General features: G+C 41.5%; 1 protein-coding gene across 1 annotated transcript in view; it reads left to right on the plus strand.

Annotated features, from left to right (window-relative positions):
• Window positions 1-14,335, plus strand: part of HMGCS2 (3-hydroxy-3-methylglutaryl-CoA synthase 2) — a 29,980-nt gene extending 15,645 nt beyond the window's left edge. Inside the window, exons 5-9 of the mRNA XM_083357553.1 lie at window positions 2,622-2,790; window positions 3,815-3,985; window positions 4,699-4,805; window positions 10,681-10,806; window positions 13,232-14,335. Coding sequence (XP_083213679.1) covers window positions 2,622-2,790; window positions 3,815-3,985; window positions 4,699-4,805; window positions 10,681-10,806; window positions 13,232-13,338 — 680 coding nt within the window. The 3' untranslated portion in view covers window positions 13,339-14,335. The remainder of the gene's footprint in view (window positions 1-2,621; window positions 2,791-3,814; window positions 3,986-4,698; window positions 4,806-10,680; window positions 10,807-13,231) is intronic.
• Window positions 14,336-15,460: the final 1,125 nt, after the last annotated feature.

Raw genomic sequence — 15,460 nt, forward strand, 5'->3', positions numbered from 1 at the left:
TTGTAATCTGTCAGGTCTCGGTGATTTATATTTATCAAGATCAGACAGCTGTTCTCTTACCACTTTCTTGCTTATTTTAATTTTTATTTCTAGTTTGTCTTTTACAGTTATGTTTTAGGTAGGTTGGGCTATAGTTTTTTTTTGCGTGAAGACCAATGCAAAGTGTATGAGTTAAGCAGCTCTGCTTTCTCCCTGTTGCCTGTTATTTCCTTGCCATCTTCTCTCTTTAGTGGACCTAGTATTTCCTTGATTCTTTTCTTGTTATTTATATGTTGAAAGAAACTTTTAAAATTATCTTGAACTTTTGTTGCATATCTTTGTTTGCTTTGAGCCTTTGCTTTCCTGACTTCATCTTTGCAGATTCTAGCTATCTGCTGATATTCTGCCTTAGTTATGAGTCCCTCTTTCCATTTTTTGTACTTATCATTTTCGTTTGTGCAACCATGCTAGTTTCTGCCTGGGGGTTTCTTGTTTTTCTTTTTGGTATTGTGGTATTGTGCTGGACGGGGCTTTTATGATAAAATCTAAGATTTTTGTATGACTATGTTCTATTGCTTGTGGTTGCATTATGTTGAATTCAGTGGTGGAATTCAGCCGGTTCACACCGGTTCAGCAGAATCGGTAGCTAATTTTTTTTGAGTTCGGAGAACTGGTTGATGCGTGGCAGAAACGCCCCCCCCCCTTCCCTTCCTCAATCGGACCCATGAGACATCTTCTTTCCAACTCCGACGTAGTCCTCCATCACTTCCTCCACTGCCATGGGCAGACTAAAAAAAAAAATTAATCTATCAATTCAAACTTCGCAAAATCTTTTTTTTTTGCAAGAAATTGGAATTGATTGATTGAACTCTTTTTTTTTTAGTCCCACAAACTTCTTGTTTGTGAGACTGTGCATGGTGGCAGAGGAAGTGACGCAAGAGCTGGAAAAGTTAGAAAAGAGATGGTTTGGAAAGCGAGGGCATCTGGGCAGTAGTGGGTGGGACAAGCTCTCCAGCCTTGTGGCGGCAGAGAAATGCTTTCCAGCTCCAGCGCTCCACCTGCTGCTTTGGCGGCTGTGTGGGCAAGAGCTTTGAAGAAGGCTCGGAAAGGGAGTGAAAGGGAAGAGGGTGGCAGGTGAGGTGGGGTCTGTTGAAGCCATCCGGAGGAGAAAACGAAAAGCAGCCCCACCTCATTCACTGCTAGCAGTTCGGAGAAGCTGCCTCTGAGCTGGACAGCCAGCCGACAGCTGAGGAGGTGCTGCAGTGGGTCAAGCCCCAGAAAAGGAGAGTATGCGAGGCTAGGAGGGCTGGGACCGGGGGAGGGGAGGGAAACCAGATGGGCTGGGATGCATCTGGCCACGTGGGGCCTCAGTGAGTTAGCGGGCGACTGGTTGAAGAGAGGGACAGTTGCGGTTCTGCCTGCTTTATTACGCAACAGGCTATTAACAGGCAGCCCACTCCATTTAATTAAAAATAAAAAAGAGTTTTTTTAATGAAATGGAGCGGAATGCCTGTTAAAAGCCTGCCCCATAATAAAGCAGGCAGAAGTCCGACCATCCCTCTCTTCAGCCACCCGCCCACTAACTTTGGTTCCATAGGAAGAAGGCAGGTATCAAATGGCGACTTATATTTTTTTCTCCAACCGCCTGTTTCCGGTGTTAGAACTGATAGTTTTCAGGGAGACTGTGTGGTCGAGGAAGGTACCACTTGTAATCAAAAACATAAGAGGCGCTGTCCTGCATCATGGTGAACCACCATGGAGCCCCATCGGTGCGGGTGGAGACAGCCTGGGGACAGCCAGAAGGGGGCCCTTGCCTGGCCTGGGCCTCATCCACTCAGTGGCTCTGACGGGGATGGCAGCTACTACGGCTCCTGCTGCTACGAGCCCCTCAACTGGCTGGCCACGCAGGGAAGCAGGAGAGGCAGCCGGGGGTCTGGAGCCACCTTGGCTGCCCACTGGCCACAGCCAGCCCTGTCTCAGCAGCCAGACAAGGCAGCAGATCTGACACACTGGCTGCCCAGCCTCATGGGGCAGCAGGGCCTGGGCAATGCATGGGGCTGGGCAGGAGGTTGCGGCTGCAATCCCTGCATCGCCAGGCCCGGTCAGCAACAGTTGTGTCGCCCATCCTTGTGCTGCTGGGGGCGGTGGTGGGGGAAGGTGGGTTCTGGTGTGTGCCCATCCCTCGTTGCTGCCACTCCACATCATCCTCCGTGCGCCCCTGGCCCACCTCCACCCCAACAGATGCTGCGCTGTGGAAGCGAGTTGGTGACGAGTGGTCGGGGGCATGCGCAGGATGATGTGGAGTGGCAGTGGCGAGGGGTGGGCGCGTGCCAGAGCCCGCCTTCCCCCTACCAGCCCTCCTCAATTAGTGGCTCCAGAGGAAGGGCAAGGGATTTATTTATAGTAAATAATTCAATTTTTTTATGTTATGCATAATTGCAGGAAATGTTGGTGGTTATGCAGCAAGGGATGGGTTGCAGAAGTAAGGGCTTCTTACAGAGAGGAGCATGGTCTACTGAAGAAGTTTGAAGGGCTGATGGGGAGGAGATTTTCTGTATCTGTTTTATAAAACACCCTTCTCTTTGGGTGTATTTGCCAAGTTATTTCTATTTCTTATTCTGTAAATTATTTTACTTGAGCAGCTGGGATAAACAAACTCTGTACTCTGGAAGATTTCCAGTTCATGATCTTCCACACGCCATTCTGTAAGCTGGTGCAGAAGTCTTTTGCACGGATCTTTTTGAATGACTTCCTTGCATCTCCCAAATCAGACACAGACAGTGGAATCTACAAAGGGCTCAAGGATTTCAGGTCAGTGAAGGCTACAAGAATTCCTTCTCCAATTCTATACATATATATATAAGGAAATTCACAAACCTTTTGATGAGAGGTGCCTTTTTTATTGAAATTTTTACAAAATTTAAAAAACATATAAATTTAACCCCCCTTATAACTCTTTAACTCCCTTATAACAAAACTGTGGGGGGGGGACAGTGAACTACAACTATGAATTTAATAGCTACTTTAGAATTTAGACAGCAAATTTTAGGAATGATCACTACCTGGGTGATTCCCTACAGAGAAATAGATGATGAGCATAAATTTGTAGAATCTTAAAATAATCAACTACATTTATTCCTTTGTAATTCCCCATTAATTCATAGAATTCGTTCCCCATTTAAGTCTCCTGTAGCAGAGCCATTTAGTGTGAACAAATCTAGTCTGTCTATAAGCTGGGCCACTCAGAAGCCTGTCCTATTACAGGGTTTAGACTGTCAAGCCTTTAAAGCAGGGGTCCCCAACTACTGGTTTGCGGACCACTATCAGTCTGTGGCCTGTTTGGAAACTAACCAGGGGTAGGCAACCTCGGCTCTTTTATGACTCATGGACTTCAACTCCCAGAATTCAACTCCCAGCATAGCTGACTCAGGAATTCTGGGAGTCCATGAGTCTGACTTTTTTGTCCATCACAAAATAAGAAATCAAAGCTAATGGATAAAAGCACACCTTGAAACTATGGTAAATAATCAATAACTTTGTCTCAATTTCTTAGTAAAACCTGTTTTTGAAATTAAATGGTATGATCAGGCAATTTGGTATTAGTGCATTCTTTAATGGGACAAAGTTATAATTAAAAAATCATGGCACATGATTCTTTATTGGGATAAAATATTTTCCTTTTGTAACAAAAAAATATCAGTATCTGATATAATGGGAAATTTTGTTCATTGTTGTAACTTAAGTTAAGAAATAATTTTTAAAAACACCGTATACAGTATCTATCTATCTAGTCCGATTCACTCATAAGGAACTAGACGTGCTTGCTCTCTTTCAGCAATGTGAAATTGGAAGAAACCTATTCAAGTAAGGAGGTGGACAAAACTTTTCAGAAGGCCAGCCAGGAGCTGTTCAAGCAGAAAACGCAGCCCTCTCTCTTTCTTTCTGCCCGGAATGGCAACATGTATACCCCATCAGTCTATGGCTGCCTGGCATCCCTCTTGGCCCAGTAAGTTGTAGGTCTGATCTCACACCCCAGGAGTCAGTGAGAACATACAACACCCTTCAATTCTTCAATATGCTGCATTAAGAGTAGAATATTAAAGTTTTGTAAATGTTGTGTAACAAATAACTAAATGCCTTTCTTACTTATGAAAATCTGCAGAAAATGAATTCTTCTAAATAAGTGTTAGGGCTAAGGCATCCAGATATATTGGTGGTCCCTAATATTGTTACAATATGAAGTAGTTTTTTATCCAAACATTTTTATATTTATATTTTATATTTTTATATATTTATATCCAACATTTATTTTTTTCCTTTTTAAAAAAAAATCAAAGCAATGTCAAATATTTAGATTTAGCAGTTTATTGCTCTCTGTTTAGAACTGGGTAGTTTAAATTTTTGCTTGAAATGGAGTTATAGTAGTCATTTATCCTTTTCATATTGACATTCTATGTGTATTTTATGCATTATTTTGTTCTTTCTAGAGAAACAAATAGATTTAAGTATAATTAGAAGGTCAATATCCCCCTCAAGGCCTCAAGATTTCCAGACATTTTTGCATCCCATCCATGTCAGCATGAATTAGCGCAATTTATAATTGTCATCTTCAGAAAGGAATGGTTTTATAGGGACACAATATGCAGATAAACAAGCTACTGGAGGGAAAAAAAACATGGTCTTTCCCCCTGGGACTTTATTTACTCTACATTTTTGCAGGTATTCTGCCAAGCAGCTGGCTGGATCCAGAATTGGGGTTTTCTCCTACGGCTCAGGATTGGCTGCCAGCATGTTTTCCCTGAAAGCATCTCAGAACTCAGATCCAGGTAAGTCTGTTAGGGCGGATTAGGAAACCTTTTTCATTTCTTCCCACACATTTGGCCAACTGGAATGGGCTTATAAATTAAGCCATTTAAAAGGCTGTGTTTCAGAAATAATATTTTATGTACATATTGTCTTATTTTCTTTGTTTTCATGACAAAGGAATAAAAACTATATTGGGTTCATCTCTGGATTTAGGGTTATTGAATAAAGTGAGAGCATTAACCCAAGGAGGGACATGCATAATGTTGTTTTCCAACAGCGAAATTGCATTGGTGGATTACATGATTCATCACGACCAACCTCTTTTCCTGATGCTTTTCTTTTCAAAATCTCATTTTTCCTGATACGTTCTGGCAGTATAGTATGTTATCAAACTGCAGGAAACTTCTAAAGGTATCATAGAAGTCATCTAGTCACTGAAGACAATATGTATTTTTTTAAATACATATTATTTAAAAAAGCAGGGGGAAAAGCTGCAGAGTTTTTAATCTGCTTTGTAAAGGAGCTAAAAGATTATAAAATTGAGTAGACTGTAATAAAATGTGATTATGAAATTGACTATGTGCAAAAAAAATGCACGATAAGAGGGAAAGGATATCCTCAATTTCTGTTTCTCCAAAAGATTGATTGATAAAAAAAGACTTGTTTTCTTTTCTTAAAAGACTGCATCTAATGAGCAGGAAAAGAAAATTGAATTTGTAACACTCACAAACAGAAAATGAAGTAAACTAGCCCAGCAGCAATTGGAATCTCCAGTTACAATCCAATAGGTATCCACAACACGTAGCCTTTTTATCCTTCTTCTCCCTCGGTCATGGGAATGTGCCTCATGTTCAGATTCTAAACAGAACATATGTTGCATTGATGCAGTTTGTCTGTCATGCAAATAGATAAACCTGAACTACCACAATACTTTAGAAGTCCTCAAACATTTTTTTTATTAAAAAGTTTTACAATACATTTTATGTTTAACAAACCAAAAAAAAGAAAAAAAACCCTCCCAACCCCTTCCCCCCCACCCTCTTCCCCCTCCCCAGCCCTCCCCAACCCCTCCCTCCCTTTCCCCTCCCCCCCCCCCCCGCTTCCCAGAGCAAAATACAGGGTATAAAAATACAAGCAATCATAATCTAACTTACGCAAACAATCCTAAACTATTTAAACTACCGAACTTTAACTCATATAAGAAAACTCCAAACATATATATATATATATATATATATATCATATCAATAATTATACAAATACAGAATAATACTTTCCAATCTAATACCAAGACACAGGGTATAAAAATACAAGCAATCATGATCTAACTTACGCAAACAATCCTAAACTATTCAAACTGTCAAACTTTAACTCATATAGGTAAATTCCAAACATACATATATATATCATGTCAAGGATTATTCAAATACAAAATAATACCTTCCAATCTGATACCCAATAAAAACAATCTCAAATAAACCAATTTATATCAATTGTCTAAAACTATTCCTCATTCCAACTAAGCTTTAAATTTACATTATCCTAATGTGTTATACAACTTAAAATACCATAGATTACTTTCCAAACTTAAGAAATTTTTATATAATCACATCATTCTTGTATTCTTATATTCTATTACCTATTCCAATATTACCCATAAAAATATTACAAATTAACTTCAATCACAAAGAAAACAATTTATATCAATTTTATAAAACTATTCTTCTATCCAACTAAAAGCTTAAAATTTTTCATCCAAATAACAAATCATAACCTACAGAATATCAATAAACACTACTACAAATCTTCCCAATTAACTTTTCATAATCATCTTAGAACTAAAGCAACACGAAATATTACATAATTATTTTATAAGGGTAAAAAATATATCCCCAAATATTTAATCCTTCTAGCAATTCCAATTCCCATAATCCTTATTACATTATTGTCTCTTACAGTTATGTGACTAAATCTTCAGGCTTGATTCATTCGTCCAGAAGTAACACGCCTCTTCCAATTTCTGGCCTTCTCCAGTGATAATGAAATTTGACCCCCTCCTGTATCTTTCACATCTGCCTGCGTTAACCCTTCAGCAACTTGCGGGTTCTCTCTAGAACGTTGAGACTCTCTCTCACCTTTTTTCTTTGTAGATTCCAAAGATGGCATGGGGACTGCTTTTAAAACATTACTGTAGAAATCACGTGCCTGAATCTCCGTGGTAAAACAGTACCTCGTACCTTCATAGGTCACCACCATGCCCACTGGTATTTGCCATCTAAACTTAATATCACGTCGTCTCAATTCTTGTGTCAAAAAAGCAAATTCCTTCCTTTTCCTTAAAATCTTTGCAGGGATCTCTTTTAAAATCAGAACTTTTTGCTCAGCAATTACAAAATCAATATTGTAGGAGGCCTGGATAACTTCATTTCTAATCATTCTCTTTGTAAAATAAACCACCACATCTCTGGGTAATTTCCTTTGTCTTGCGATCCATGAATTAACACAGAAGATTTTATCTATATCTTGCATTATTTCATCTGCTGGTCGCTTCAACACCCCTTCCAAAGCCTCAGAAACCATTTTCTCCAAATTTTCCTTAGGATTTTCTATTAGGCCTCTGATTCTTAAAGCAAACTCCATCTGAGAATACTGTGTCGAAATCAAATCATAATTCATTTTCTCTATTACATTTTCAGTTTCTGTCATTTTAGCTTCCAATCTAATATCATTTTGAGCACTCTGTCATCCAAAATCTCAATACTTTTAACCATGCTTTCTATTGCAGATGTGATGTCTGCTCTCATTTCTTTTAATTTCTCTGTAAACTTCTCCTCCAACTTTTTCTCCATTATCTCAACAAATTGCTGCATTTGCTTTTCCATAGTCTCTTGCAACAGATTCTGCAAATCTTTTGCTGTAAAAGCTGATACAAATTCAGATGCAGAGGACAATGAAGTTTTCACCGAAGACTGCTGCCTCAGGGCAGGAACTTTAGAAGATATAGCCACCATTTTCACCCTCTATTGTTAACTACGCACTTTCACATGCAGATTCAGCAAAGTCCATTGAGTTAAAGATCAAAACATCATCTTCACCAAAATCTCCTGCATCGCTCTGCCTGCGTCCTCGTTCTCAAAAGCTCTTCCTTGCTAGCAGGGATGGTTGCGAACGCCCTGTTCTGCTCCAAAAAACCCGGAGCAGCGGCGCCTCGCAATCCGGAGCATGCCCAGGCTTCGGGGGGGCTCAATCCTTCCGCCGCCAAAACTCTAAGTTCTGGCAGCCCCGGAGAGCTCTACCCCTACCTGGACGCTCACCCCCTCCTCTTCTCCTGAGGTGGGGGCTTCTGAGCCGCCGAACAGCTGATCAACGCTGTTTTCGGCGGCTCTACAGAGCTGCGAGGCTGACAGCCAAGAAATGGCTGCCTCCGGCGTCGCCTTGCCATCCGGAAGCCAGAAGTCCTCAAACATTTATTTGCCCTTCAGTCTCTCATGCATGGGCAGAAATATGGTATGGCAGGAGTGAGTGAGCAGCTTTTGCATGACCAAGGACTGTACTTTACTGAAAAAGGGCTGAAGTCACAAAATGGGTGGGAGCACACATATCAGCAAGGCTGAGTATAGAAGAAAATTTGCATTTGACTAAGGAAAACAGGATATAGCCTAGGAAATCCAACCCAGTGGTATTTTGCATGCTTTATTTGTAGGGCAATCTAGACCTGAACTGAATGTTTGTACCAGTATTGGATGAGAGTTTGGAAGCAGGTGGTGACTCATGGCACAGAGGAGAAACAGCCAGGCATGTGGATATTAAACAAGTGGCCATACATATTGCACATAGCAAAATAAGAATTGAAACTTGATTCAAGCAATGACAAGTGAGTGGGGAGGACAGGAGAGGACAATGATTTCCCAAATGTTGTTGAGCTGCAATCAGCCCTACCAAAAATAAAATCAACTCCATAGGTTAACTAAAACTACTTTTATTGTGATTGTCTACACTAATGGAATCATGTAAGTCTGATATTGTTGTGCCTCCTTCCCTTTCTTATGTTGTTGTTAGCTGCGAAGTCGTGTCCAACCCATCGCGACCCTATGGACAACATTCCTCCAGGCCTTCCTGTCCTCTACTATCTTCTGGAGTCCATTTAAACTCACGCTTCAGTGACTCCATCCAGCCACCTCATTCTCTGTCGTCCCCTTCTTCTCTTGCCCTCAATCTTTCCCAGCATTAGGTTCTTCTCCAGTGAGTCCTTCCTTCTCATTAGGTGACCAAAGTATTTGAGTTTTAGCTTCAGGATCTGGCCTTCTAAAGAGCAGTCAGGGTTGATCTCCTCTAGGACTGACCAGTTTGATCACCTTGCAGTCCAAGGGACTCGCAGGAGTCTTCTCCAGCACCACAGTTCAAAGGCCTCAATTCTTTGGCACTCAGCTTTTTTTATGGTCCAACTTTCACTGCCATACATTGCAACTGGGAAGACCATAGTCTTGACTATACGCACTTTTGTTGGCAGGGTGATGTCTCTGCTTTTTAGTGTGCTGTCTAGATTTGCCATGGCTTTCCTCCCAAGGAGCAAGTGTCTTTTAATTTGTTGGCTACAGTCCCCATCTGCAGTGATCTTGGAGCCCAGGAAAATAAAATCTGTCACTACCTCCATTTCTTCCCCATCTATTTGCCAGGAATTGAGAGGGCCGGATGCCATGATCTTGGTTTTCTTAATGTTAAGTTTCAACCCAAGTTTTGCACTCTCCTTCTTCACCCGCAACAAGAGGCTCTTTAGTTCCTCTTCACTTTCTGCCATTAGAGTGGTATCATCTGCATATCTTAGGTTGTTGGTATTTCTTCCGGCAATCTTAATTCCAACTTTTGATTCATCAAGCCCTGCCTTTCTCATGATGTGCTCTGCATATAAGTTAAATAGGCAGGGCGACAGTATACAGCCTTGCCGGACTCCTTTCCCAATTTTGAACCAATCAGTGGTTCTGTGTCCAGTTCTCACTGTTGCTTCTTGGCCCACATATAGGTTTCTCAAGAGACAAATAAGATGTTCTGGTACGCCCATCTCTTTAAGATCCCTTTCTTATACTTCAGTGAATTAGGAAGTTGTGTGTCGTGAGTTGCTTACAAATACTATCAGTTTGTTGTAGACAAAATATTTTTTCACCTCTCTGCACTTTAATACTAAAATGCATCCTGCATATCTCCATCAAAATCATATTTCTTACTTGCTACAGCTACAATTCCCAACAGTCCCAATATGTATCCCTGAAGTAGAGTCTGAATTCAACAGTAGGAGCATGCAAATAATTTCATGAAGATGGGAATGATGAGCATGCATCAGCAATGCTGATAGCCTGAAACCTATCCCTTCACAATTTAGTGAAAGTAAGGAAGATTTGTCTGCCACAACTTAAACGCCTCTCTTCCATGCTTGGCCTCAAGGAAAGCATCTTAGAGCCAGCCTAATATGAGATGAAGACAAAAATGTGGGGGCCTCAAGCAAGCAAGAGGGCACTGCCTTCCTCTATGTAATGGATCCAGAGTTCTATTCTATTTGCAAGTACTAAGGCAGCCACCAATTTCACTGTATTTGTATTTGTATCTGTTTTTCAGTCCCAAGAGTGATTTTTTTAGCTATGTTCACAGTGCTTAAACATATTACCTCACAAGCTTTTTAATTCATACTGTGTGCAAAATCAGCATTTATCAACCTTAGCAATTTTAACTTCAACTCCAGCTGAGGAATTCTGGGAGCCAAAATTCCACCATCTTACAAGCTGACAAAGTTGAAAAACACTGAGTAAGAAGGTGAAATACTCTCCTTCCGGAGCATGAAGTTGTTGTGTCTCGAGATAGCACCGGCTTTATCACTGAAAGGTATCTGATGTTTTGTTTCAGGCTCCCCTCTGGAGAAATTGGTATACAGTCTTTCAGATTTAGACAGTCGCTTAAACTCCCGGAAATGTGTTTCTCCTGAAAAGTTTAATGAGATCCTGAAAATCAGGGAAGACACTCATACTTCAGGTGAGCTTAAGAAAACAGTCTTAGTTTTGTCTTGTGTACACCAATGCCATCCATCTGTCCACTCTCAAAATATTCTTGAAAAAAGTGGTAATCTGTGGAGATTGCTGCCCTCCCCAATGGTTGGCTTTCAAAATTTGGGACTATTTTTGGAATTGAGGAGAATGAAGGGGCAAAACAGTACCTTAATAATTGAAGATGCTTCAGGAATTCATTCAATCCTTAAACTTCTTGCAATACCATCACAAAAATGGTTATTGACCTCCCTACTTTCAGAAGGTGTGGCTGAAATGTTAAATAAACTATTGATCCTTTGAGGTAGAAAAGTCCTGAAACACTCGACAAGGATTCTGGAACTCAGCAGAATCTTGAAAACCCAAAGGAGATTCTTTCTGTCCTTCATATACTAAAGAAAATCAGGGTGGGGGATTTTTTTCTTACATCCTCATATCTATTCCAGTTGAATTTCTTTTTTGAGGACATCTCTGCTCTACAGGAACGCTATACTGCATGATAATTTGGGGATTGCCCCAACCATGTTAATTTCCTATGCCATGACACCCCATGCCCATGCCATGCCATGAGATACAAACATTTCTAGTCTTCCTTGTTTCTTAGTCACTGATTCTTACTACCATGTTTCCATGAAAATAAGACCCACCCTGAAAGTAAGCCCTATCCTGATTTTTTAGGGTGGGCCCTATCTCAAAAATAAGCCGTGGGGGGGATGGGCTTGGCCAGCACAAGAGGTGGCAAGTGCACATGGACCGATGGTGTCCAGCAGCAGCCCCAGCCCACTGGCCCCTTGGTGCAGCGCAGATAAGTCCAAGCGTGAAGGCAGAGGCTGGGGGGGACACAGGTGATCTGGATGTGCTGCGTGGCCACCTGGATCACAGGAGGCTCGCAGGAGGCTTGTGTGGTGGCACTGGCAGCAGGCAGAGGCAAAGGAACAGTGGGGAGGCAGGCAATTCTGTTGAAGCAGTGGGCAAGCTGAGAGGCGGGAGGACAGAGTGGGTGGCATGTCAGGATCTCCTGCCTCCCCCCCCCCCGCCCGGTACCTCTGCCTCCATCTGCTGCCAATGCCATCATGCAAGCCAGGTAGCTGCACAGCATGTCTGGATCACCTGCCTCCCCCCATGCCTCTGTGTCTGCCCAGCTCTTCCACACACTATTCGCCCAGCGGGAGACTGGAAGCATCGTCTATTTGAAAATGGGGCGCTTTGAAACAGAACAAATTGCTCTGTTTCAAAGCGCCCCATTTGCAAGCAGACGAAGCTTCCAGTCTCCCTCTGAGCAAAAAGTGTTTGGGCGCCTATGGGGAACAGAGCAAATCTCCCCACTTCCAAGAGCCCCATGGGAACCAGAACACTTTTCGCCTGGACGGAGAAATGACAAGAGACTGGAAGCTTTGTCTGCTTGCAATTGGGGCACTTTGAAACGGAGCAATTTAGCAAATAGACGAAACTTCCAGTCTCTGTCATTTCTCTGTCTGGGCGAAAAGTGTGTCTGCCCTGGGAAGTGCATCTGGCCTGGGAAGCCCTGTAAACCACTGTGGCCACGGGCAGGCAGATGGTGGGAGGGAGCAGGCGGGCAGCTGCAAAATAAAACATCCCCCGAAAATAAGACCTAATGAGTCTTTTGGTCCAAAATAAGACCCAGTCTTATTTTTGGGGAAACACTGTATTGCTAAGTATTCCTAGAATAAAAAGACTACACATCCCTGAACACCCGAACTGAATGCACAGGAATCTCTGCTGGACTTTTGAAGGAGAATTGTAAATGTACGTAGTAGAAGGAAGACAAGTGAGCATGTTGTGATTCAGGGTCAGCCAGTGGGTTCGGCAGTTGGGTCGGATGACTCAGAGGAGGAGGAGGGGGGTGTTCAAGACCTTGCTGAGGGGGTTGAAGATCTTGCTGATGAGAGCCCTCAGCCAGGCCCCTCCCACTTGGTCACCACGGAGACCCAGCTGTGTGAGCCTGACAGCATGGATGAAGATGACCCACAGCTGGCCCTGTTCAAGGACACCCGACGCAGGAGGCAGTCAAGTAGGAGTAAACAGAGGAAGGCAATGGGGCTTCTCGGAAGGAGGCAGAGAGAAGCCACGCCCTGAACTCTATATAAGGGGAATGTGTGGGGAGGGCTGGTTTGCTGAAGGCAACCGCTTGGATAATTCGTGTTTCTTAAAGCTCCTGTTTCTTGGCTCGTGTCTTGTTTGTTTTTGTAGTAATAAATTTGGCAGGCGTAATTCCAGCCTCTTGCCTTATTGTAAAAGGGGTTGTCCCTGCCTTTTCTGCAGGGCCAGTAGCAGGCTGGTACAGAAGAGAGCATTGCTTTGAGAAAAAGTGTGAGGTATCAACGCTAACTCTTCATATTGATTTTTATTGATTCGTATTGACTCATGCTGATGTTGCTCTTATCTTCCCATAGTTGATCACACTCCCCATGGATCCGAGGATGACCTGTTCCCAGGAACCTGGTACTTGGAGCAAGTGGATGAAAAAAACCGCAGGAAATATGCACGAAAACCAGTTTAGGAACATAGAGCTGTCATTAATGAGAGCTAGATCTAAGAGCCCTAGATCTAAGAACCCTTCATAGAAAGGAGACATGCAGACGGAAGGATCAGTTGCCATATCAGGCAAAAAGAAAAATGAAAATGCTTATGGAAATAAGAAATTTGTCATAGTTTGGCAACTGCCTGTCTACCTATCCTTCTGTACAGAAACATTTAAAATAAAGCACACAACCATTAGACTTTTGTAACTGGAAGAGGAATATGCCAATACTGTTCTTTCAAGCTATTATGTGTGTGCATTGTTCAGCTGGGCATCAAAATAGGCTGATAAACAAAGTTTGAATGGTTGGTTATTCATAGACACGTGCAATAAAGAATAATAATAATAATAAAATAATAATAAAAAGAGCCTTGGTGGAGCAGTGGGCTAATGCCTCCTTAAGTAACACCAGCTGCCTGCAATTAGTGCAGGTTCGCATCCCACCAGGCTCAAGGTTGACTCAGCCTTCCATCCTTCCGAGGTAGGTAAAATGAGGACCCAGATTGTTGGGGGCAATTAAGCTGACTTTGTAATAATGCCGCTTGGGGTGTGTGTGAAAGCCCTAATAAGCAGGCATATACATAGAATGAAGGCTACTGCTAAGCTTGTAAGCTGCCCTGAGTCTTCGGAGAAGGGCGGGATATAAATGGAATTAAAATAAAATAAATAAATAAATAAAAATAATATATCAGAAAATAAAATTCCCACATGGCCTGTATCCCTTCTACCTTGCTTGATATCAAAACAAAAGGTGAAGAAAAATCTTACAAATACAGGTTCTCCTTGACCTGTGACCACAATTGAGCCCAAAATTTCTGTTGCTAAGCAGGACATTTGTTACTTAAGTGAGTTTTGCTCCATTTTACAACCTATCTTGGCACAGTTGTTAAGTGAATCACTGCCGTTGTTAAGTGAATCTGGCTTCCCCATTGACTTGGCTTGTCAGAAGGTCACAAAAGGTTAAGAGTCTGTCCCATATTTAGAACTTTCATCACTATTGTAATCTTTGCTAATTTTCTCACTTTAACCATAAACAATCTGTCATGTAGATACATAACATGTTTGAGTGACATATTAAGAACAAGCTGCCCTTTCTATATGCAGATACTCATTACTCACAATTCTGATTCTCTGATCTCTGAATGGCCCAGTTGCTTTTTCTGTGCTTCCATCTTGCTCATATCCGTTCTTCATATTACAGCAGAATAGCTTCCACCATTAGATCACATTCATTCAGAAAGTTACATGATTGTTCCCAAATTCATTTTCGCTTCATTTTTACCATTGACTGGAGCAAACCTATCATCAGCCTAAAGATACCAATTTTCAAATGCACCTTCCACAATTCTAGACGGTACCAATTTATATTTTGTGGTACATATTTTAATTCATTCATTAATAATTAGGTTTATAGCTTCACTTCCCTGCATATATTTTATCAATTTTACTTCACAAAATCAGATGTTCTTCATTCAGGTTTATTACATATTTCCCACTGTTATACAGCATACTTATGATTCATTTTATTCGTTAGCTATACTATTTACTCCACTTACATTTCTATATCTTGTATATGCCACAGTGTTTATCAGAGAACCTCTGGTATCCATGATTTGATCAATACAGGCTTTCATATATATTTTAGTAAGATAGAGGTGTTGATAAAGTCACCAGCCTTAATCATACCTGTGCCAAATTCAGCATTCCCACTTACAATACTAATATGCATTTAGGATAGACGAAAGCATGCTAATAACAGGGGGAAAAACCCTTGCATTTATTTCTATTTAGAATCTTTCATCCTCATGGACAGAATCAAAGTAATAGCTTAACAGGAAATAGGATAATCTAAGCTTTTGAAGATGGCTGCTGGATTTCTATTGTACTGTAGAATTTCATTGCTTATTCATGCTTGCTACCAGGACTCCAATTTACCCCTTAGGCTGTATGTGGGGCAAATTTCAACTTTTGTATTTTGTGATTGTTGAGTTGCCATGGTCACCTGCCACTTATCTTAGTATCCGCCTCAATTATATACTTTTCTGAGTTTTGGGATGGGTAAGAACAATAGTACATGTATAATGATATCAAGAAGCATCTG

Source organism: Vipera ursinii (genome assembly GCF_947247035.1).
Source record: "Vipera ursinii genome assembly, chromosome: 3".
Lineage (NCBI taxonomy): Eukaryota > Metazoa > Chordata > Lepidosauria > Squamata > Viperidae > Vipera > Vipera ursinii.